The 23,019-nt window shown below is 35.3% G+C and overlaps 2 protein-coding genes across 4 annotated transcripts in view; one reads left to right on the top strand and one right to left on the bottom strand.

The window, feature by feature from the left end:
- l(2)k09848 (WD repeat domain 74 lethal (2) k09848) overlaps positions 1-11,479 on the bottom strand; it is a 58,565-nt gene extending 47,086 nt beyond the window's left edge. Inside the window, exon 1 of one of the 3 annotated variants that reach the window (XM_081725625.1) lies at positions 11,283-11,479. In XM_081725625.1, coding sequence (XP_081581751.1) covers positions 11,283-11,340 — 58 coding nt within the window. In that variant the 5' untranslated portion in view covers positions 11,341-11,479. Of the gene's footprint in view, positions 1-1,674; positions 1,706-10,974; positions 11,129-11,282 lie in introns of those variants that run through there. The other 2 variants (XM_081725624.1, XM_081725626.1) reach the window with 2 other exon arrangements.
- Positions 11,480-22,817: 11,338 nt separating this feature from the next.
- LOC145660498 (spermatogenesis-associated protein 17-like) overlaps positions 22,818-23,019 on the top strand; it is a 63,718-nt gene continuing 63,516 nt past the window's right edge. The window contains exon 1 of the mRNA XM_081725622.1: positions 22,818-22,955. Coding sequence (XP_081581748.1) covers positions 22,888-22,955 — 68 coding nt within the window. The 5' untranslated portion in view covers positions 22,818-22,887. The remainder of the gene's footprint in view (positions 22,956-23,019) is intronic.

Here is a 23,019-nt window from a genome sequence, read left to right as displayed (position 1 = left end):
CTTTATAAAAAGAAGGATTCATTATATATTACAAAAAACGATAAATACGGTCCCACACCGCTGTGCGGGGAGTTGGTGTGCGAAAATTGTCCTGTAGTAGTGTTACTGATCAGGACTTCAGCGACAACTTTTCTTAGCAGAGAAACTTACAGTAGGCCATGTAACACTTTAACTTAGGTGGCAGAACTCATTGGAATCCTTCCGTTCGTTTTAAGTGATGATAGAGAAAGGAGAAATCTCGGACAAATCTCAGTGGGGAAACCAAGGTGCTGTCTTCCGTATAGCCAGGCTATGGTCTCGTATGACCATGACCAGGCACTGAGGACTGTTCATTCATTTTCCCACACTTATGGTCGCATACATACTCCTGATAGAAAACGAACTTTATAGTTTAATTTCATTAGTTGGTTTTAACACTTATTTTATTTTATTTATTTTTTTAATTTAGAATTTTCTTAATTTTTCTTGAAAATGAAAGAAGGCTAACAAGTAGATTTGATATGAGTTGAGATACGCATAATGAGTTCACTTAGTTGTTGGTAATGATTCAAGGGTCAAAATAAAGTGTTTCAATAAGCCAGGAGATTGCATTTCAATACTAATTTTGTAATTTAGGATTAAGGCAAGTCAGAGAATAATGCATAACTAACAGTATGCATTGTTGAACTATGCGCATTAAATTCCAATAAGATTGTAATAAAGGTGTTAAAAATTTAAAATCAGTCGTCCAAATCTGTTGGAGCAAAATTATTCAAAGCACCTAGCCCAGGTCACATATGAAATGGTTTACACAAGTGTGTTCAAATAACATGTGTTCTTTTCGAGGTTCACCGAAGTGAGATATCTATGTTTTCTCTAAGTTAAGGGAGGGAGGCAAATATAAGCATGATCGATCCTGGTGCTTAAGGACTGTGTTTTTGTGGTTCTAGGTGTTAGCCAATAATATGACTATGAAATCAATAGGCTATTGTGTTTCAATTTCGAACCAAAGAGGTGATTTATACCTCTTATAATATACCAAATGGTAGATAGTCTCTTCCATTTGCACAACCAAGTGAAAAGAGGCTTACTTCCTTTCACATATAAGTACTACTTCAGAAACTTATTTACGCAAGCGAAGAACATGTAAGTCATCCACGAACACAGAAACAACGTTAAAAGTGTGGATCAATACTCTAAGCAAATTATAATGCAAACCTAACTTCTAGTGATCATTTAGCACAGGTCAGTCAGTTGGTTTTTCGCACTTCTCTTTCTTTAGGCCAACACCCTGCGTTGATAACGCGCCTGCTCACACGGCCGCATCCCAATGCGGGCTCTCCAATAACTGAACAGGAATATATGCAAAGCTAGCTTGTATTAATTATCTAGCAAAGATTTGTATGTGATTCTCGCACTTGTTCTTATAGTATATACAGCTGAAAGAAATAAGAATGTAGAAAATATTAGGAGATACATAGTGAAGAGCTTTAATTTTTGAACAATTATTACTGCAGGTGACCTTCTACTTTGCCTGTGCTAGATGAGATATACCGGAGAAGAAATGTGAATTTATATGTTTGACCTTGTATTCTTAATCTTACAGAAAAAGGTGTTTTTTGCGCATATTAAAGAAAAATGTTACTTTTACAGTTTGCAAGGAAATATACAATAGGAGAGTCACAACGTACTTACATCCTCTCTTTTGCATAGTACAGTCACGAAAGAAGTAAGTCAGCCGGGTAAAAGGGAAAAATATTTCCAACCTTGTTGACGTGAGTTAACTTCTCTGAGAGACCTGCTGCTTTCACGTGAGGTCTGTAAACAAGCGACTCCTGTCAAACAAATCCAGTATAAGCAATCTTCTTTTCGATACATTCTTAGTGCTTTCAGAGAGAAGAAACAATATATGAATTTCTTTTTGACGAAAACAAGAAAAATAATTTATAGATATTAGTTTACAAGTGCCTGGGTACTTATTATAATCAATTTAGATATCTAAATTAATACTTATGATCTACTCACAAGTAATTAGGTGTGAACAATGAAGACTTGATTTTGGAAATTCAAGATTATTGATCAAATTATTGATCTAATACTATGAAATGAAATGAAAGAACTCTATCATTGAGCTATCATACCCCAATTATAACAGGGAAAGGCGCTCCCAAGTCCGACTTCAATTAGTTGGTTAGTGGGTTGGTTTGGAGTTTAGTCTCTTGTTCAGCGCCGAGGGTATTTAAGACGTAGACCTACATCTTAACGTGGAATCCGAACCACATAAGCTTCCACCAGGAATCGATCCCAGGTCTTCTGTGCCGAAGACGAGTATGCTAAGTATATAGTTACAAGGGAATTCCCCTCGGTCACGACGTAAACTTCGGGATTTTTCTAGTGTTGTTCACGTGAATGAGATTTCGACCTCTATCATCGCGTGAAGTATCGTCAACATTCAACTTCGTATTCAAAAAGGTTTACCTATTTCTACTGGATGAGGTCGTTTTGTCTCGTTTCCTCGCCAATACTACTTTCTGCATACAATAACACAAACACACAAGGATAAATAGCATGTGTATGAGTTCAATATGGCGCTTTGTTTACTCGTATACATTTCAATTAAAAGATCATAGTTGTAGCATCTCTATTATCGTAATTGTGTATAGGTTAAATATCCTAATCATCTATTGCGTAATTGCTGCTTGTGAAATTTTCAGCAATTCTGTTTCAAGCGTTTAATTCAACAAGTTTCATTATTTCCGTTTGTGGAGGGGAGTTTGGACCACAAATTCTTTATAAGTGAGATTACATCTCGATGGAAGTAGTAAAATTGTAGTTGAATATATGCTGCCCACACAATAAACGATAAATATTATTTTGCAACATTTCAGATGGAGAATGTCCCAGACATCTTCATCTTCCATTAAATAATCGAGAATCAGATCTCATATAAAACGCTACAACAAAACTGTTGATTGAAAGTGTTGCGAAACAAGATATATTTCATCCACTGTGTGTTCGATGGGGACACTCGGTCGAGAAGGTGTAACGGCTTTTTCAGGCCAGCCATTCTGAGTGAAACTTTTCTTATGTTTATCTCATTCATACCAGGCAAATGCTCGGATGATACCTAACATACATATTCCAGGCCGCTTCCTTCCCCCTTCCCAGAAGTGTATGCTCTCCGAGAGACGTCATTCCTCATATGTAACAGGCTAAAGGCCATAGGTGCTAGTAATGTCCAAAAATGTGTATAAATAAATAAATAAATAAAATCATCCACTGTGTGCCCATCCTTATCACTTGGCTGGAACTTTTAACTGCTACACCATCTTGCTGGAGAGAAAAAGTACTTTGCAGGCCTTAAGTAGGCTACTAATAGCAGCAAAATAAATAAAACTTATACAAGATATTTTGAAGTAGGGACTGGTTTGAAATTTTGTCATGTTAGCAGAGAACATATAAAACAGAGTGGTTAGGGTGTGCATCTTCGCACGAGAGACTCGGTTTCGATTCTCGGTTGAAGCTTATATGGTTAGAATCCCACGTTACGCTGTAGATCCACGTCTCATATAGCCAGTTCTGAACGGAACGCTAAATTCCAAATCAACTAACTAACCATATAAAGTAGAACCTACAGGTTAACAAACAACGCACATTAAGATGTCTCTTTGCAGCAGTCATTACAGAAGCAATGATCAAATTGGGCCACTACGACATACCGGTAGTAAATTAAGATGCCAAAAATCATACCAGCTGTAAGAAGAAGTTACAATAAGATATAAGCTCTACTATGTTGAAGTATACTTAAGACAGGTCTATGCATACAAGTAAAACGGTAGTACGTTATTTCCAATTCGACCACTGGAGATATGTTGTTGACTTGTTCAAGAGAGCTTTTAGTGCACTACCAAACCTCATCCTATTAATCTTGACATATTCACTAAGAAAAGATGGAGTAATGTAACGTCACTTGGATTGCTTTAATTTGCTGATATATACCGTAAAGGGTGTTAGTCTGAGCATTGGATTTATTGTGAGTTAATACAGCGAAGGTGAGCTACAGCTTAATAGGATACCATGTCTTATACTTCAGAAGAAACAAGAGGCCGTATAGTTAGCATGTAGGAATGTGGTCGCAGTGCTTCGTCATGGCTTTTTCGTGACCTTTTCTTTACCAAACCATAAAATTTCGTAACATTCTCACGAGCGAATTTGGGTGCGAATCAGGTCAAATTTTCATGCATGCGATAAAAGCGTGGTTTGCTAGCGTCTAAAGCCGACCATAGATATTTTTGGTGGTGAGTTTTGACGTTTTATAGAACGAAGTTTTTTGTCAGTATTTATATGTGTACAAATAAAAAAAAATATCGTGACCCCAAGGGCTAAATTTCGTGACTTTTTCTTGATTTTCATGACCGTTTTCTGATTTCGTGACCGATAGACACCCTGTTTGTATATTACTATTACGGTTAATCGAACCAAAGCGTGTGTTCAATACTGGATCCGACGCTATCAAGAAGAGGGCGAAGAACGGCTACAAAACCACCCAAAATCAGGAAGTAGCCAAAAAACAGAGGAAGACAATGCACTCGTCTCTGCTAGTCGGAAAAATCCTTTTCAGCCTGCTTCCACCCTTGGACAAGACCTGCATTTGAACATATCAGCAGTTACAGTAACGATTTCATGAAGCGGGAATCCATCACAGAATTCCTGCCGTTAAAGAAGAATTGACTGTAGAACACCATGCCTGAAGAATGTCGTTTTCGTTGCAGTATCTACCAGCTACGAAAGAGTTCTTGGTTACGGTAATTTGGACAGACGAGAGTGTTCTCCTCCGCACAAGATGGAAGACTGTCTCTGTGGCGCCCCAATTGCACTCGTTATTCACCAGAACATATCTAAAGAGGGCAAGAAGTGGAAGAATTAGCGTTGCTTTCTGGGGTTGGATATCAGCAGCAGGAATTGGAGAATTGGTAGACATATCGCCTAGGATGGATTCGGGACAATATGTGAACATATTAGAACGACACATGTTCCAACTGTCAGGGCCGTATATCCGGAAGACGAAATGTCTGTCATTAATTACGTCCAAGATAACAACAGTTTCCATACTTCGAGAATCACTAAACAGTGGTTTCAAAGACATCCTGACATTTCTTAGCACGACTGGCCATCTAAATCCCCGGGCCTTAACCCCATCGAAAATATATGAACAATAAAGGGTGCAGAATTGGGAACCGAAACGGGTGAAAAGTGCTGAAGTTCTGAAGAAACATGTTCGAGAAGTCTGGGAAAGCTTCCGTAGAAAACCTGACTTATGTTCGTCACTAATTGATTCCATGCCTCGTCGAATTGAAATTAATCAAAAATACTGTACATTTAAAATAAACTTAATTAGTACAAGAACAACACGTTTTAATCAAGGCCGCAATCATGATTGAGGTAGGGTTATATTAAGGTACGAACAACTGAAATAGTTTAGAAGCAATAGCTGAGTTTTGTGCCCTTGTACGTTGTGATTACGAAGAACGGATTCGACTTTTATAAGATCGCCAGACTGAAATGAATGCAAACCCGAAAACCAGCGACAGTTATGTAATTGGGGATCCAAATTTGAAACCGAAGTTTTTTTTCATCTTTCATGTCTTTACCACCATTACTTCTAACACTTATAACCAGTGATGATTTCAGACTGTAGCCCAGGAGAAATTCTCTCCCTGAGTAGAGTCTATATCTCCAATTTTGTTCAATTTAGGCTACCGCTATTTTCGCAGTACTGCTTTCACTCCTCGTGAATGGAAGTCCCCCTTAAGAAAATCTTCTGAAATTAGAACTGCTTATAACTACTATAACTAGCTACTAATCTAACGTATACCGTACCAAACTAAACAAATGTACGGTAACAAGAAACATTAGTGTGACGCCTTCTTTAATATGATTATCTCTACATATTAAAGACGTCCTGACTGAATGACTGATCAACGCTTAGACCAAACAACTTAAGATAGAAACTTTAAATTTGAACAGTACATAGTACTTTTGGCGTAAGATAGCACTAAGGAAGTTTTTTCTTTTTAGTAAGCTTTTGTCCTAATTATGTAAACGTTTTGAGGTATTTGTCCTACCTTTGGAAAGTTAGAGTGAGCTTTAGTCTTATTCTTAATAAAATACACTCCGCAGAGTATGTATTGCAGTTCTCAATGTTTGCTTGCTTTCAGAAACGTTTCAAAAAATATCGTTTTCAAACATTTTTGTTTAATTCTTTTTTAGGAATTTGTCATGGGATTCTTGTATTTCCATTTGAATGAAAAGAATTTCTTGAAGAATTATTCAACGAAATAAGTTACATTACGTAATTCATGTATAATTGCAGAACAGATAACGATAATAATAATTTTAATATTACAAATATAGCTGTTACCGTTGGGATTAGCTAGGTTCGTAACATTATTGTCAACTAGTTACTGCATAGTCGCAGTTTCGTGATGATGATGATGAATTTCAGAGCTAAGGCAAGTAAATGAAAAAGACACAAGACCTAAAATTTAGGTCTAGCGCCTATATTTTAAAGTCTTAAGTGGTGACCCTAACCATATAGCTAAAATAGATCTCTGCAACCAAGAGAGTTGCAAAAGCAGACGCGGACAGGGTTATAAGTATATATAATGACTCAGAGTGCTTTTACTATGTGTACTGTGCAATGCTTGATAATGTTAAAGTGACTGTACGTCCAAAGGGAGAGGGCGCGTCAGCGACGGTAGGTATACGCGTAAGCGAGGATTGTGAACACAAGTAAGTTTTCGCAATGATACGTCTATCAACAGCACTTGTCATGTTTTCACACTAGTAACTTTCCACTTGCAAACATAATATACAGCTCCAGTACACCGCCGGTGAAAAATAGTATCTAATAGTCATCTTTCAGATGCACTCATTTATTTTATCCATAGTAAAACACTTGTAATGATTTTCTCTAGTTAGTAACCCTACACTTGTAAAACTAAAACGGGTTGACTGACGCAAATGGTTGGCCTAAAATGCTAAATTTACGGAAAAATGAACAGAATCAAATGAAATATCATCATGGGAATAACAAAAATGCTAATAATGATCATCAGTGTAGGTTGATTAACAAGGGAGAAAACCGATGTTAAATTCTTGGGATGGCATTTAGAATCTCCCCCTACTTGTTTCATGGCTTCAAAATCGAGTACCTAGTTTTTGACTACATAGTGATGAAGGTAAGAAACAACGAACCCTGCGGGGCATTCTAAGCCCCTTCGCGCTCTCAACTATATTTTGTGAAGTAAGTAATACTGGAGTTCTTATATGTGCAAGAGTGGGGGAGATAATAAAAATTATTCAATACCGGGTAGCTCTTTACTTTGGGCAAGGCAGTGATATGCTGTCACTGTTAATATTATTCACGGGTTGCCACTGCTTCTTTGTTGTTCCTTATTCACATAGATATTCGTCGCTAATGTCGTTGCCGTTCCTGATACACATAGTATTGCCAAGCGGGCGTAAGCGAGTGAAGGCGGGTTAGAGCCCCACAGGGCACGTTATTTTCTGTTTTTCGTTCTTGGGAACTGTAACTGCGGGAACCGCTTCAGATTAATCGGTTATTGTCGCTGCCTTGCCTAAAGTAAAGACTTGCCCAATACCGGACTGCGGATTGATGCGATACAAGGTGGACACGCAATAGAGTATAATATTACAGTGCTTCAAACTCACTACGTTATTAACTAACGTAGGATGTGTATTCTGCTGTAAACGTAAACAATAAAAGAGGACATGCATCTGAGATTAATGAAGTGAACTTGGGCAAAATTTTTGATGATATCCCATGTTATGGGGGCATAAATCCTAAAATTCAGGGAAGTAGTAGTGTATTTGATTCTGTAATAATATTTTACAGGTAATAAAATGAAAATGAAATATTTAAGTTTAACGTCCCACGATTATGCCGGTTAGGCTAACGGAGACGGTGATAATGAGAAATGAGTGAAATGAAGAAAGTGGGAGGAAACGGGAGAACCCCGAGAAAACACACGAGCACGGTGTTTGTCCACCACAAAGTCCACACGGCTCGAGCTGGGATCGAACCAGGGACCCCAAGCACCGGAGGTGAACGCTCTACTACTGCGCCACCGCGCTCCCCCTTACAGGTAATAAAAATATATCTGAATGATATACATTAAATGTACAATAAGATAGAGGTACTAAATGGAAAGTATACACTGTATAATATAATACTCAATAACAAAGACATGATGAAAGGAAGTGCTACATCAAGACAATGTGCAAAATGATAAAGTGTCAGAAAACTTTGCGACACACAATGAATGTTTTGTGCCGTATGAAGTGTTTTTCCACTATCCTCATTTACGCGTACCGTATACCTAGCGTCACTGACACGCCTGGCAAGTATGGACGCACCTCCTCGCTGTGTTCTTGCTCCCCATGGCGCGCTCCTCCTTTGACTCGGTTAAATAGTATTCGTGCTTTTTAGTGGGCACATAGCACAAGTTGGTTTGTGCTTAATGCACTGCAGTTCTTACGCCATACATCTACACACTGAATTTATAATCAACTCTCGTAAAGTCAATCTGAACCTACTAATGGAACTTTTTCTTTAAGAACATTTTCTAAGGCAATGAGTACATGCAATGCTAAAAGAAATTCATTTTTTTGTGAATCAAGTACCCATTGAATAGTTAGCACACAGGAAAGAAGTATTTTCATATATACTTTTTACGTCCTACGGACATGTCCTTCATAGGAAACCACCCTCAAACGCCCCTGTTAACGCCACAAAGAAGTATGATATTACTCAGGAACTTTTATTGGGTTAAATTCCAAAGATGGGCGTCCGTTTCCAGCAAAATTTTTAAAATTTACAGGAAAGATATGGATAATTTGATCGTTTGTGTGCTTGATAATATATAAGAGTATCGAAAAATCTCTTTATTTGTTATATATAAGCGGTTACAAACATGGGACGGCAAATTTTTACTTTGACTCCAACTGTGACTTCAACCGATTCATGTGATCCAGTTCCCGGAGCAGTTTAGGAATCATTCCTAAACTGCTCCCGGAACCGGATCACATGAATCGATTACAATTACTAACACAGTGAAAGTAATGTACGATGTTAAGAATTATACTATAAGTACAAGGGCCACAATGTTACTAAACATCAATTCAGGTGAAGCGGTGACTATGAATTTTGAGATCTAAATGGGGGGCTACCGCCCCCCAAACCCCCCGCTCAAGTACCATAAAAACATCCAAAATAATAATAAATAATCACACCACTACTATAAAGCTAAGATAATTAGGGAAAAATTAAAAAAAAAAAAACACTCGTCTCTAATCATAAATCAGTGCATGACAAAGAAAAAAAAAAATTACATCTCAACAAGACAATAGGACAAGCAGCAGCAAACCAAATACTTTGCCTAATACTCAAATGCAAAACAAATCAAGAATAAAAATAATATGAATTAAAAAAAGAAAACACTCACCATTTCGCCATAGGAGAACACTCATGAATAATGAACTCATAACTGCTGATTCCACACACGAAAAAATAAGATACCAAGAACACATGCACAATACTCAACATTACTGAAAAATGTTCCTTTCCGCACACACGTCGTTTTATTAAACCGAGCACACTTGCTATTATTACAAACAAGAAACCAATAAACGTCCACTTTTACAATACGTCGAAAATATCTTCAGCTTTAGACCACAACTATGATAGGTTTTCTCTAACTCAATTCAACCAATTCAATTACGCGCTTCCCGCATGCCACAAACAGCAGCACACACATACATGCACACAGAACATGTGACATCATACTAACAAACTACCATATGACTACACAGACACCTAGTGGGAAAAATATGAACTAAGACGTCACACCAAAGGCACGAACAGTTCCAACAAGTGACTCACGCACAAACAGTTCCAGGAAGTAACTGAACCTATAAGAACCGATTAAAGTCATAGTTGGAGTCAAAGTAAAGACTTACCCATGGGGGGACTATACGGCGAGCGGAGGGAACTACTTGGCGCAAGGTAACCGAACAGTTGCATTGTGGGAAGGAAACAAGCATTTATGTTATCAACATGGCGAATGTACAAGGGCAATGAACTAACAGATTTAACATTTGTGAAGCAATACATTGATAACGAGCAAAATCTTTTAAAAGTTTGTGAAGAGCACGGATTAATGAACCTAATAACAAATTGCAGAAAGTGTGGGAAAGAGATAACAGCGAAAAAACTTGGCGAAAGCGGACGCCCAACTTCGGAATAAATGCCCTTTTATTAGCAGTTTCGAAGGTAGGCTATATCCTACATAAGAATAAGATGATAAGGATTCATTGTTTTAGTAATTTCTAAGTATTGTAGTTTGGAACACTTAATAGTTCGAAGGAAAGGTAACTCTTTACTTTGGGCAAGGCAGTGATATACTGTCAGTACATATTATTGCCAAGCGAGCGTCAGCAAGTGAAGGCGGGTTAGAGCCCCGCAGGGCACGTTGTTTTATGTCTTTCCTTCTTGGGAACTGTAACTATAATTGCGGGAACCGGATCAGATTTATTGGTTATTGTCACTGCCTTGCCCAAAGTAAAGACTTGCCGAAGGGAATAATTTTTCGTCGTAATATTATATAGATGCACACGGACATAGGAAAGAGGAAAGGAAGCATTGCGATTAACACTGAATAGAGAAAGCCTAAAACAAACAGGAGTAATTGAAGATAAGGTAGGCTATATGAAAGTAAGAACACATAAGGGATAAATTCTTAATTACGGGAGGCCAAAATTACTCACTTTAGCAAATATAGCTGAGCGAGCGAACAGGGTTAGAAACCCCGCAAGGCTCGTTGTCTTCTTTCTTTATCACAATTTAGACAAAAACAAGGTTGTAAATTTTCTAGAATGTAGTGTGCCAAAATTAAACCAAAATACAAATTTTACCTGTTAAGCTTTCGAAGTGTTCCCACAATGTTAATTTGAACCTTTTTAAACTTTTGGAAGTGGAATCTGCTAGATGAAAGTGCATGATTGGTAGTAATATTGCACATCCACAGTTTCGTTTATGGTAAACCTGTACTGAAAACATATTTCAATACAGAACACTGACGAAAAAAATATAAATGTGCTATTCATACCTTCGTGTAAATTCATGTGTGAAATATAATTAGGTAATAGCCCATAATATGGAAAAGTTTGCATAAAAATATATCGCTAAGTATGATTTAAACCTGACATTATTTTACCCTTACCTTTCAAAATACCATTATCAGAACCTACAAAAATATTAAAATCGTTTTTAAATGCCATAATTTTCCTTCATACACACTTTTCTCACATGTTGCTCACACGCATTTACAAATTCATTTGTCTTATCAGGGGAGGCAACCACTTTCAAATTAAAAATCTATATGTGTAAGTGTAAGAAGATTTGGAACATATTCATACGTGAATATGTATCTCAAGTTCTTGCCTTGAGCACTGGCGCAAATGCCGGGGGTACGAGGGGAACATGTACCTGGGAGGGACTGCCCCCCAATAATCTGACGTAAAAAGTGCTTTGGGGGATAAGTGTGATGATTTGTGTCCGACTGCCACAAAGGAATGTAAGATGAAATTGATTTCTCTTTTCTTTTCCAACTTTTAAAAAGAACCGTATTCTGATGTATTCCAAACTGAACTTCGTGCTGTAGTACGTTTAGTAGTCTCATCAATATGTATTAATTCCACTTCTGCTACTTGGGCACAAATTGCAATAAATGCCAGATGAGGATATGCCCCTCTCCTAATGCTGTAAAGTTGTCTCAGCTGTAGGTACGGGCACAAATTCCGGGGAAATGGGAGGATATGTCCCCCCATCCGATTAGAAAAGTTTTTTTTTTTTTTCAGATAAATGTGATATTTGTGTCCGACTGCCACAAAGGAAAGTGAGATGAAATTGGTTTTTCTTGCCTTTTCCATTTTTAATGAAAATGAAAATGAAGGTGTGCGACTGTGCGTTACGTAACCTGATGTGAAATCTTATCTCCTCCTCTCTCCTAGGCCCTCCCATACGAAGAGTATATAGACTACCGAATGTCAGTAGAATCCATCTTTTCAGTAAATGCGCATTTCATCTATTTTTAGTATCTGCCTAGGCATCTACTCGTGCTTCGTAAGCTAATTAACTTTATGGCTAATTAACGCGACGACAAGAATTTTTGCACTGAATAACAACACGAATTTCCTGTTTTTAGTCGACATTTAATTTCTTCTTGAATATGATTTTCGTTTGTTAATATTGATCCAAGATATTTCAAAGTATCAATGGAAAGTATCCACTTTATCAAAAGTATTATTTAATATTTTAACGCATTCATAATTTACCGTATTACGATACCGACGCACTTCCATATTTAGTTTTCCCTGCCTAAACCCATGTCCCTGCAAGCTTTTAATAAATCTCTGCATTTCTTTCTATTGTTCTCCGATCATCCCCTATTAAATTCACATCATCAGCGTACGACATAACCTGGTGAACACCCTTCAACTCTAGGCCCTGGTTGTTATCTTAGATTTTCCTTATAGCGTATTCCAGAACAAAGTTGAATAATAATGGCGACATCTTGCTTCAGGTCATTCTCGACGTGAAAGCTCGTGGACAAAAATTTTCCTGCCCGGAATTTACTTTGGGATTCATTTAAACATGCTTTGATGAATCTAATTCAATTTTTGGTATTCCAAATTCTGTAAGAACGTTGTACAATGTTTCTTTCCTTACCGTGTCGTAAGCCTTTTTAAAATCAATAAATAGTTGATGTACCGGGGTATTGTATTCCCATTTCTTTTGGAGTATTTGGCGAATGGTAAATATTTGGTCGATAGTTGCTCGATTTTGTCTAAATCCACACTGACAATCCCCAGTAATTTCATCTGCTTATGGGGTCAATCTTGCTAATAGAATGTTTGAAAGGATTTTATAGGATGTTGACGGAAGAGAGATGCCTCGATAATTATTACAGTTAGTTTTGTCGGTTTTCTTGTGGATTGGAACAATGACTGATTCTTTCCACTCTTGTAGCAATTCTTCCTTGTTTCAGATAAGGAGGATGAGTTTGTGTATCTTGTTCCACAATTTTTCGCCTCCAGCTAAAATTAACTCAGCCGGAATTTCGTCTACAACCGGAGATTTGTTTCTTTAATTTCTTCATATCGATTTTTACTTCTATTCGGTTGGGTTTTGAATATACGGTTCTGCGGTGTGTATCTCCCTTTCTCCACGCACACTAGTTTTTGGTTGCGTGTTAAGCAAATCGTCAAAGAAGTCTTTCCATCTATTTAAAATGCTATCTGTATTAGGGAGAACTGTTTCGTCAGCTTTCTTTAATATAAGCACGAGGTTGATAGCCTTTCTTAAATTTGTTCATCCCTTTATACATGCCCGAATGTTTTTATTTTTACTATTGTCTTCAAGTTCCTTAATTTTAGCTTTAAAAAAATCGCGTTCCTTTGTTCTACAATTTTTTGGAGTTTCCTGCCTGATGTCTACGAAATTTTGTGTAGTTATTTCATTCGGATTTTGTAGTCAACGTAATTTTGCCTGTTTTCTCTTCTCTGCTAGTTTAATGCATTCCTGGTCGAATCATGGTTTGTTCCTACGTATTTCCGCGTGTCTCAATTTTTCTTTTGAGAGAGGATGCTTCGTAAGCAAAGAAAAGAATTCAATTGCTGGAATATTTTTCTCCACAATCTTAAGGTTACATCTGTTGACTAAAGAGTAGGCTATATGGCATGCTTCAGATTTTTGTAACGATTCCTGTAATGCTATTGAGATTATCATCATTTTGCTCAAATAAGAGTATTGTTGCGTCATGCATAATTGATATTCTTTCTTCATAGTTTTGGGAAAGTCATTATTTATATTATTATATTATTATAATATAATTTTAACGTGGATGTTTGTGGATGCCTAATTAGAAACATACCAATTATAAATATGCATGTATTCAGATTGCAGAATGTGTTCACGGCAGTGATTTGTAATACTGATATGTACTACTACTTCATCTACATCGCCTAATATATAATATACTCTTAATAGGTTCAACTCAGAAATCAGATTCGTCTACCGTAATATGAGTTTCATCTCCCTTCCCTAGAACAGGGTCGTAACTAGGAGGGCACAGGGGGCGCGTGGTTGGAGGGGCACCGGAAAGAATATATATCAATTGTTTTAAAAATTGCACCCTTTCCCTCCAGAGAGAAGAGAGAGAGAGAGAGTCTCATCTAAATAGGTGTAATGTCATACATTAAAAACCTAATATTGCATGCATTTGTTCTCTTGGACGACTACAGAGAATTCGCCTTCCCCCCTTTTCTTTCCTACCACAAGGAGCTGTTTTGTCTGTTTGTATAACTCCATTGAGAACAGCTCTGAAGTTTACAACGCTGTTATCAATAGGGGCGGGGGCGAAAAGTTACCGATTGTTGTTGCTTGCTGGTGAAGGGTTTAGCCCAGACGCGCCCCCTGTAATGTTACGCAATCGCAGTATTGTTTTTAAAGTAGAGGTCAGTTTTGTGTCGGAAAAGATAAATTACACGCCTCGATGTATTTAATTGTTTCTTGTACGTCTAAATGCAAGAGATTTTTCAAGTGAAGGCTATATGCAGTTTTGTCTATTAGTTTTGCTTGAGAGCTTTTCAAGGCATTTTGAATTGTTACCTATCAGTCAATAATGTCGAAGAAACCATCTGGAGTGGCATACAGGAAGAAAGCAAAGAAAGAAGTGAAGCTGCGTATCGATCATCCTCCTTTTCATCTTAAGCGACAACACTAAAGGTAAGTTGAAGACTTTTCTTTAACGCTCCCTAGTAAAACTAAACAAGAATGAGTAATAAATTTTAAAATATAGTTTATGGTTAATTAACTCAGATCTTAATAAGAAAGAAAAAAACTGTTTACCACATATCTTTAGATATGGACAGCTACTGCATATCCTTGTGTTACAAAGTGAAGCCAACTGACACTGCAATAATGCTTTATGAATCCTTGTATCTAAGCATTCTCCTACTCGATTAAGAATCTAGAAAACTGCATTATTATTATTATTATTGAAAACTAAAAAATATAAATATTTACTACTTACCTTTACCTATTAATTAAAATTAAAATTTACCGTTCATAGGCTGTACATTCCTGGCATCAAATCAAGAATTAAAAGAGCCAGTACATATGGGTCGAAAACTGGTCGTTGTGGGGAAACAAGGTGTCCAAAATATGGGAAAATAAACTTTGGAACCTATTTCTCGAAATCTCTCAGTCGCAGAGCTGATCTGATAGGTGATCGTCAAGGAAGTTAGCAATTCTGTATCCAAATATCCAACTTACAGTCTTGTGTGAGAAAGGCAAAGTAGATTTCTGAAAGATGGTGTTTTATATTTCGGCAATTCTGTGCAGAAAAGAATCTCTGTGTAGAACCCTTTGTCTTTCTCCTAACCCAGGATTGTAATTTAAATACTTTAATAGAGGAATAGAGCATGGTTCTTATGCTGGGATCGAGGTCTAGTGAATTCCGAGAGGTATATATGAAGGTCGCGAAAAATATTTAAAAAAAATTAAATATCTACCTATAAGCTATTTAAGAACCGTATCATAACTGACTGGGGGTTGGTGGAGAAAGGATGTGCTAAAAAAAAATCCGTACTATGAAATAGATTGAACCACTGAATCAAGTCTTATTGATCTTTATGATCACCTCTTGTATCAGCTCTACGACTAATAGTTTTGGAGAAATAAGGACGAAATTTAATTTTCGCATGTTTTCGGAACCTCTGTTTTACTTTGTTTTTAATTCTGCCTTTTGAAATTTGTTTCTTACAAACATCTCTTTCCATGTAGTTTTGAATTTTACCTGTAAATTTTGAAAAGTGTAGTGTGTCTAAACTTGAGAAGCACCCACTCATAGATATAACCAATGGTTAGGAAAGATGACAGTATGAATAATCCAATATTTTCTACAAGATGAGAACTGTAGTCTTGACCATATTGCATTTTCGATGAGAAATTTTCAAAATGTTTAGGAATAAGTAGTTACCTTAATAATAAAATTTTATCGAAGATTAAGTTTTACTCAAGACACACTTTGAATCTTGATTGTGCATCGTCTATGAATACAGGCAAAAGGTAAGACTTCAATTGGCTCTGAAGTTCTTTCTCTCAGCAAATTAGTAAATAAATATAACCTCTGTATTTCTTTCTATTGTTCTCCTATCATTCTTTATTAACATCATCAGCATATACCATAACCTGGTGAATACTATTCAACTAAAAGCTCTTCTAGTTGCTATCTTCGATTTTCCTTATAGCATAGTCGAGAACAAAGTTGAATAAGAACGGTGACAACTCATCTCCCTGTTTCAGGCCATTCTAAACGTGAGAGCTCATGAAGAGGTATTTTTCTACTCGGATTTTCCTTTGAGATTCATTTAAGCACATTTAAATTAATCTAACTAGTTTTTTAGGTATTCCAAATTCTGTAGAAATGTTGTAAAATGTTTTCCTTCTAACCAAGTCGTAGACGTTTCTAAAATCAATATAATTTATTTTCCGGGGTATTAAATTCTCTCCCTTTTTTCTTTTTCTTTTCTTTCTTTTTCTTTCTTCCTTTCCTTTTTTTGAAGTATTTGTCGAATGATAAATATCCGCTTATCAGGAGGAAGGGAATTTCTTGCAGAATTGTTGAAATCATCATACATATTTCTTAACAATGGATCACCTACCAGAATACAATTTAATAATTTATCAGCACCAGATCTTACGTTAACGAAAAATGTTTATTATTTGGAAACAGATTGGCAAACTTACTATCATACGTGTCCCAGCGACCATTTCCCTATTGTTTTTAAAACTCATTACATTTCACATGGAAAAACAAAGGAAAATACTTACCAAGCATATATTAATTGTTTTAAATCTAAATTACAAAAAATCTCTGCAAATATTTCTTGGTTAGAATATCAAAACACAATTCAAATGCATTTATCACAAAATAATAACCCTGATAATTTATTTAAAATCATAAAAAAAATGGTTTCATATTTACGTAATGAGAATCATAAGGAATATTTTCGAAAAAATAAATCTTAGGAAACATTTAGACGTCGACCTATCTGGTGGAATAATATTTGTCAAAAGTATGTAAATAATACGATTATATTAATTAACAATTTGTATCTACACGTACTCCTGAATCCTTTTTTCAATATCAAAGACAAAAAGCTCAAACCAAAAAAAAATATATACAATACTAAAAGATCTAGTTGGCAAGAATTTTGTAATAACATTTCAGATCGTACACCATCTTATAAAATTTGGCATTTTTGGAAAAAAATTCAACCGTATCATGGACATCAGGATATCCAAATCGATTTGCAAAATTTAGAATAGCTGCCGTCTTTTCATAATAAATTAACTCCATGTACCGTTAATAATGATCGTTGTCTTCTTTCACAATATTTATTTTCCAACAATAATGAAGAACTTGATAAAAACTTTACAATAGCAGAATTAGAAGTGGTGCTAAAAATATCCATAAAAATACTATGCCTGGTCTAGATGGAATCTCATACCCTCATTATAAAAATCTTCCTTACTTAGGATTAGAATCTCTATTAGAGTATTACAATCATATATGGAATACTGGACATATTCCTTTAAGCTGAAAAAAATACTGATATTACCTGTTCCAAAGAACTCCAAAGATTCAGTCACTTCAAATAATTTCCGACCAATTGCATTTTTATCGTGCGCATATAAAATTTTTGAAAATTTAATACTTAATAGATCAAATTGGTTCTTAGAATATTCACAAGTATTCGCAAATTACAGGTTTTAGAAACAACTTCTCTACGTATGATGCATTAACGAATTTAACACTAGACATTTATAAAACCTTTTTAACAAGAGGAGCTCTTCTGACTATCTCATTTGATATTACTGGTGCTTATGATCATGTGAATTTAGATATTTTAATAGAAAAAATGCATAAATTGAAAATTTCAAGTAAAATAATCAGAATTATTCATAATACTTTAATAAACAGACAGGTATTCATCAAAGTAAGAAATGCTTATTCAGAGTCAAGAAATACCTCATTAGGTCTCCTTCAAGGGAGCAAATTAAGCCTTCTATTATTTAATATTTATATAGTGGATCTGATAAATAGATACTGGCAGAACAGTAAGATTACTAGTTATGCTGATGACATATTGCTGACTTCATATTCTAAAAACATTGAACGATCAATTCCACAGGTGGAAAATCATTTACAAGAAATCAATAATTGGATGACCAAGAATGGATTGGATTTAAATTTTTTAAAAAAAACTAAGTTTATCATATTTTCCAGGAAAAACAAACATTAAAAATTTTCAATTACAATTTCAACATAATAAACTATATTGCAAAAAATATATTACTTACTTAGGAGTCAGAATGGATCAGAAATTAAACTGGAAAACTCAAATTCAATATTTAGTACAAGAGCAGTTTAAATATCATAATTTACTTAAGTGTCTTTCGTCGAAAAAATGGGGAATTAATCCTTTTACCTTACTATCAATTTTACACCACGGATACATATCGAAAATATCTTACGGTAGCCTATTGTACAACAGATCTGGTTTATGTTATCAGGATTTAGAACAAGCAACATATAATATTATTAAAATTATTTTTTCTCAGCCATCATTCTGCCCTAAACGGGCTATTCTAAAGGAAGCAGAATATATACCTTTACCTGTACTATTCTCCAAATTCGCATCAACTCTTTTAATAAATATTTTTGTCAAGTCTAATTCTCCTATTCCAATACAACTACAACAATTTGAATTATTATTTTTTTAAAAAAGGAATATACCAGGAATTTCCCTTGGATTGTACAAGCATATTTTCATTTTAAAAATATTTATTCAATGATACATAAAGTACCTTCGTTACCCTGTTTTGCATGGAGTTATATATCAAATATGACACAAATAACAGTTTTAAAACCTATTTACATTCCAATTTCAAATGAGGATTTAAAGGTTAAAATATACCAAAATATTTGGAAAGACTTCAAGCAACGTTTCGACGAAGAAACAGTTTTCATCTATACAAACGCTTCTAAGTATAAAGATATTAATGTTGGAGCCGCGGTGTATATCCCAAAGAAAGAAGTTACCCTTCAATTTAAATTACCTAAAGAAGTCTCTATTTTTGAAGGAGAAGCATTCGCCATTAGACAGGCGTTATTATACATTAAAAAACATGAAATCAAAAAATCTGTGATATGTTCAGACTCCTTGAGTGTGCTTATGATGTTACAATCGACTAATTGGGATAAAACAACAACATGGTTACTCCTAAATATCAAAGAATGACTGAAAACAATTATCAAATTAACTTTTCTTTTATAAAGGCACATGTTAACATAGAAGAAAGTAGCAATATTATTGATAATTTGGCTAAGCAATCATGTATAACAGGAACTCCAACAAACATTAAAATGTCGCCTCGGAATTTCTTTCACAAAGTAAAACAATTTCATAATGATGAATCACTTAAATGGGATGATGCTGATAATACCCTACCGGGAAAATATTATTGGTCTATTTCTTCATCGTTACAAGATCAACTTAAGTCTCACATAAAATTTTGGACTCGACAAGATATTATCATTTACTATCGTCTACTCTTTGGAACTGCATTAACTCCATTAAAATTATTCCAAATTAAGAAAAAACCCACATATCATTGTTGGTGTGATAGAGGCATTGGGACCATGAATCATATTCTCTTCGAATGTGAACTTTTTGAATCGTTTAGATCTCAATTTTTAAATCTACTTTATATTCATTTAGGATGTGCTCCTTTCTCATATAAATACATTTTAGCAACAAATCAACGAATGCCAATCAAGGCTTTAATACAATTTCTTTAAAAAAAACCGGAATTACATTATAAAAAAAGGTATACCAACGATTATTGATCTCCCTAGTGCTTACTGAAGAAATTATCTAACTCACAACTATATTCTTTTCAGCATTTATGGCACAAACTGGTTATTTCCTGGTGCCCTTTTTCAAACACTTTTTTAGAGTGATGAAGACAAGACAAGACAAATATCCGGTCGATAGTTGATCGATTTTACCTAAATCCGCACTGATAACTGATGTATGAACTGGAACTTGCATATAAAGTTTATTACACAAATAATCTATGGATTCTATTCTATTCTATTCATCTCCCTCGCGGGAGATTTTATAATTAAAAAGTCGCAGCACTAAGGCCAAGTTGACTGCTTCACTAGAATTGTTTTAAATCTTTTTGTAGTTATTATAATTGTAGAAGATGGCCTGTTCCAAAATGGACAAATTGGCCTGTTTCAAATAGTTCTGTTTCCACACTAGTTTGTAAATTAAAGAGGAAGGCAGAAGCGTAGAACATACAAAAAATTATGTAAAACACTATCAAAATTGTGATACAGTAAATTATGTCCAAAGTTGAAATTGTTGTGAAAAATTAAATTGAAATAATTGAAGAGCATGACGCTCCATTGTGTAGAACAGTCTACGCCATCTTGCCAACCCCAATCTATGGGTTTCAGATAAGGATGTTATAAAATAGCTATTTTTTAACAACATTGGTTTCAGATTTTATTCTTTGTCCTCTTCTCTTCATAGACTAGTAGTATATTTCTAAGAGATGACAAAGATCAAATCCTTCTAGTATTACATTAAAATGTAAATTTTTCAGGTGAGTTTTAACGTTACTAGTGTATTTCGTGATACTTATGAACGAAACTTAATGCTATCCCATTTTATGGATGCATACGTACATTAATTTATCTTAACAAGATATGCTTTCTTAGCGCCTTAGAAAGTGTTTCTTAAAGGAAGAGTTGCTGTAATGATTGTGATTTATTTTACGAGAGCTGAAACAAACACAATCTGTGATAGCCCGTTTTAAATCTTTACAAAGAAAAGAGTCTGGTGCATGGCTACAGGCTACACCGTCAAAAAATATTGGAACTTTCTTGGACAACAACACGTTTCAAATTTGTGTCGCTCTACGTCTCGGTTTAAATATCTGCCATAGTTTCAAATGCACACGTCAGGAACAGGTTGATGAAAAAGGCTTACATGCACTAAGCTGTTCTAGCTGAGTGGAGGTCGAATTTCTTGTCATGGAGAGCTAAATAATATAATAAGACGAGCTCTTGCCAGTATTGATATCCCAAGTATTTTAGAACCATCTGGAATGTCCAGAGATGATGGGAAACGACCAGAGGGAATGACATTAACCCGTTGGAAAATGGGGCAACGACTGGTATGGGATATCACATGTGTTGACACTTTTGCACCTTCTCATTTACCATCATCATGTAAAGAGGCAGGAAATGCTGCTGAGACAACCTGTAAGCAAATACACACGAAATTTTCAAAATTAAAAGATCATGTGTTCATCGTCTTTGCTACAGAAACTATGGAAATTTTTAGTCGGGAAGCCAGGGATTTCCTAAAGGAAATTGGGTCGAATTTAAATCTTAAGACGGGAGATACGAAAAGTGCACAATTTTTATTTCAGCGTATTAGTTTAGCAATACAGAGAGGTAATGCGGTCAGCATTTTAAGTTCGTTCCCTTCTTCAAAAATGGAAGAATTTTTTTATTTGAATTGAATCGGAATTTATAAACACTTTCGACCAGTGTTTCTTCCAGACATGTATTTTGGGGGCACTGCCCCCGGAGGACACCAAACTAATACGTCTATAATATAATAAATAGAAGAGTACCAGCAGTGCCCCCCCCCCAGAATATTCAGAGTGGCCCCGCCGGGACATTTTTTTCTGAAAGAACGATTGCTTTCGACTGAAAATTTTGTAAACTAAGTTTCGTCAACTCCGTATTATTTCTCATGGTACTTCCAAACATGTGGAAGATGGATTTATTTGCTATTCTTAGTTATAAAGTTAATTTGTTCTACACAATTTTGTTTTTAATTTTCATTTATTCGAGTATTAACTCAAATTCAAATTTGAATCGAATATGTAACGCTTTTTAAAAAAAATCAAATATAATATTTTTTTTAAAAAAATCTGTGAACATATATAAAAACAACAGTGCTAACATCACGAACCAACTTCTGCTAGGTGTCATTTAAAAAAGACAATTTTATCTAACTGATTCAGAACAGAAGTGCAGCAGGGGCGGATGATACGCGAGGGTCTATCAATAAGGAGCAAGGGCGTCAGCGACAGTTGATATATACATAAACGAGGATAGTGAAAAAACACCTCATATGGCATAAAAAACATATGCCTTGTGTGTGACAGCTTTGTGACATTCGTATGATCATTTTGCACACTACCTTTACATAGCACTTTATTTGATCATGGGTTCTTATGAAGCATGACGTGGTAAAGAAAAGAAGCACACTTTACACTTCGTATTTCCACCTCATAATACATGTGAGCCCGATATATTGTAATTAACCTACACAATCCAATTCTTAAATCAAGTAATATATATTTTTTGTAGATTCTATAATTTTATGCAGCCATTAAGATCAGATAACGCTCGAAACTGAAATAACTGAGTTTAACAATCAAATACTCCTAATATAAGGGATAATTTATCACTGAAATTTCGCCCGCGAAGATTTCTTACGAAATCATGATGGAGTACCGTAATTAATAAATCATAGATTCTCCTAAAATTACTGAGTGTCCAGTTAGATTTCAGACTTCATTTGTTTCTATAGTTCTTCATTTGCCCGTTCATTGCCAGTCTTTTACGTCTTTACATCGAATAATGCAGCGAATGACAACTGCATTTAATGGCATTACTGGAAAGTACATATGAAAATTCTCACTGCCTTGCATTTGATATTCAGGACAGAGATAAGTAAGTATAGATTTACAGTCTGTATTTACAAGCCCTGAGCCCTACAGATGAGAATATTCCATTA

The sequence above is a fragment of the Thermobia domestica genome, chromosome 9 (assembly GCF_964235325.1).
Source record: "Thermobia domestica chromosome 9, izTheDome1.hap1.1, whole genome shotgun sequence".
Lineage (NCBI taxonomy): Eukaryota > Metazoa > Arthropoda > Insecta > Zygentoma > Lepismatidae > Thermobia > Thermobia domestica.
This window is presented reverse-complemented; position numbering and strand designations above follow the sequence as displayed.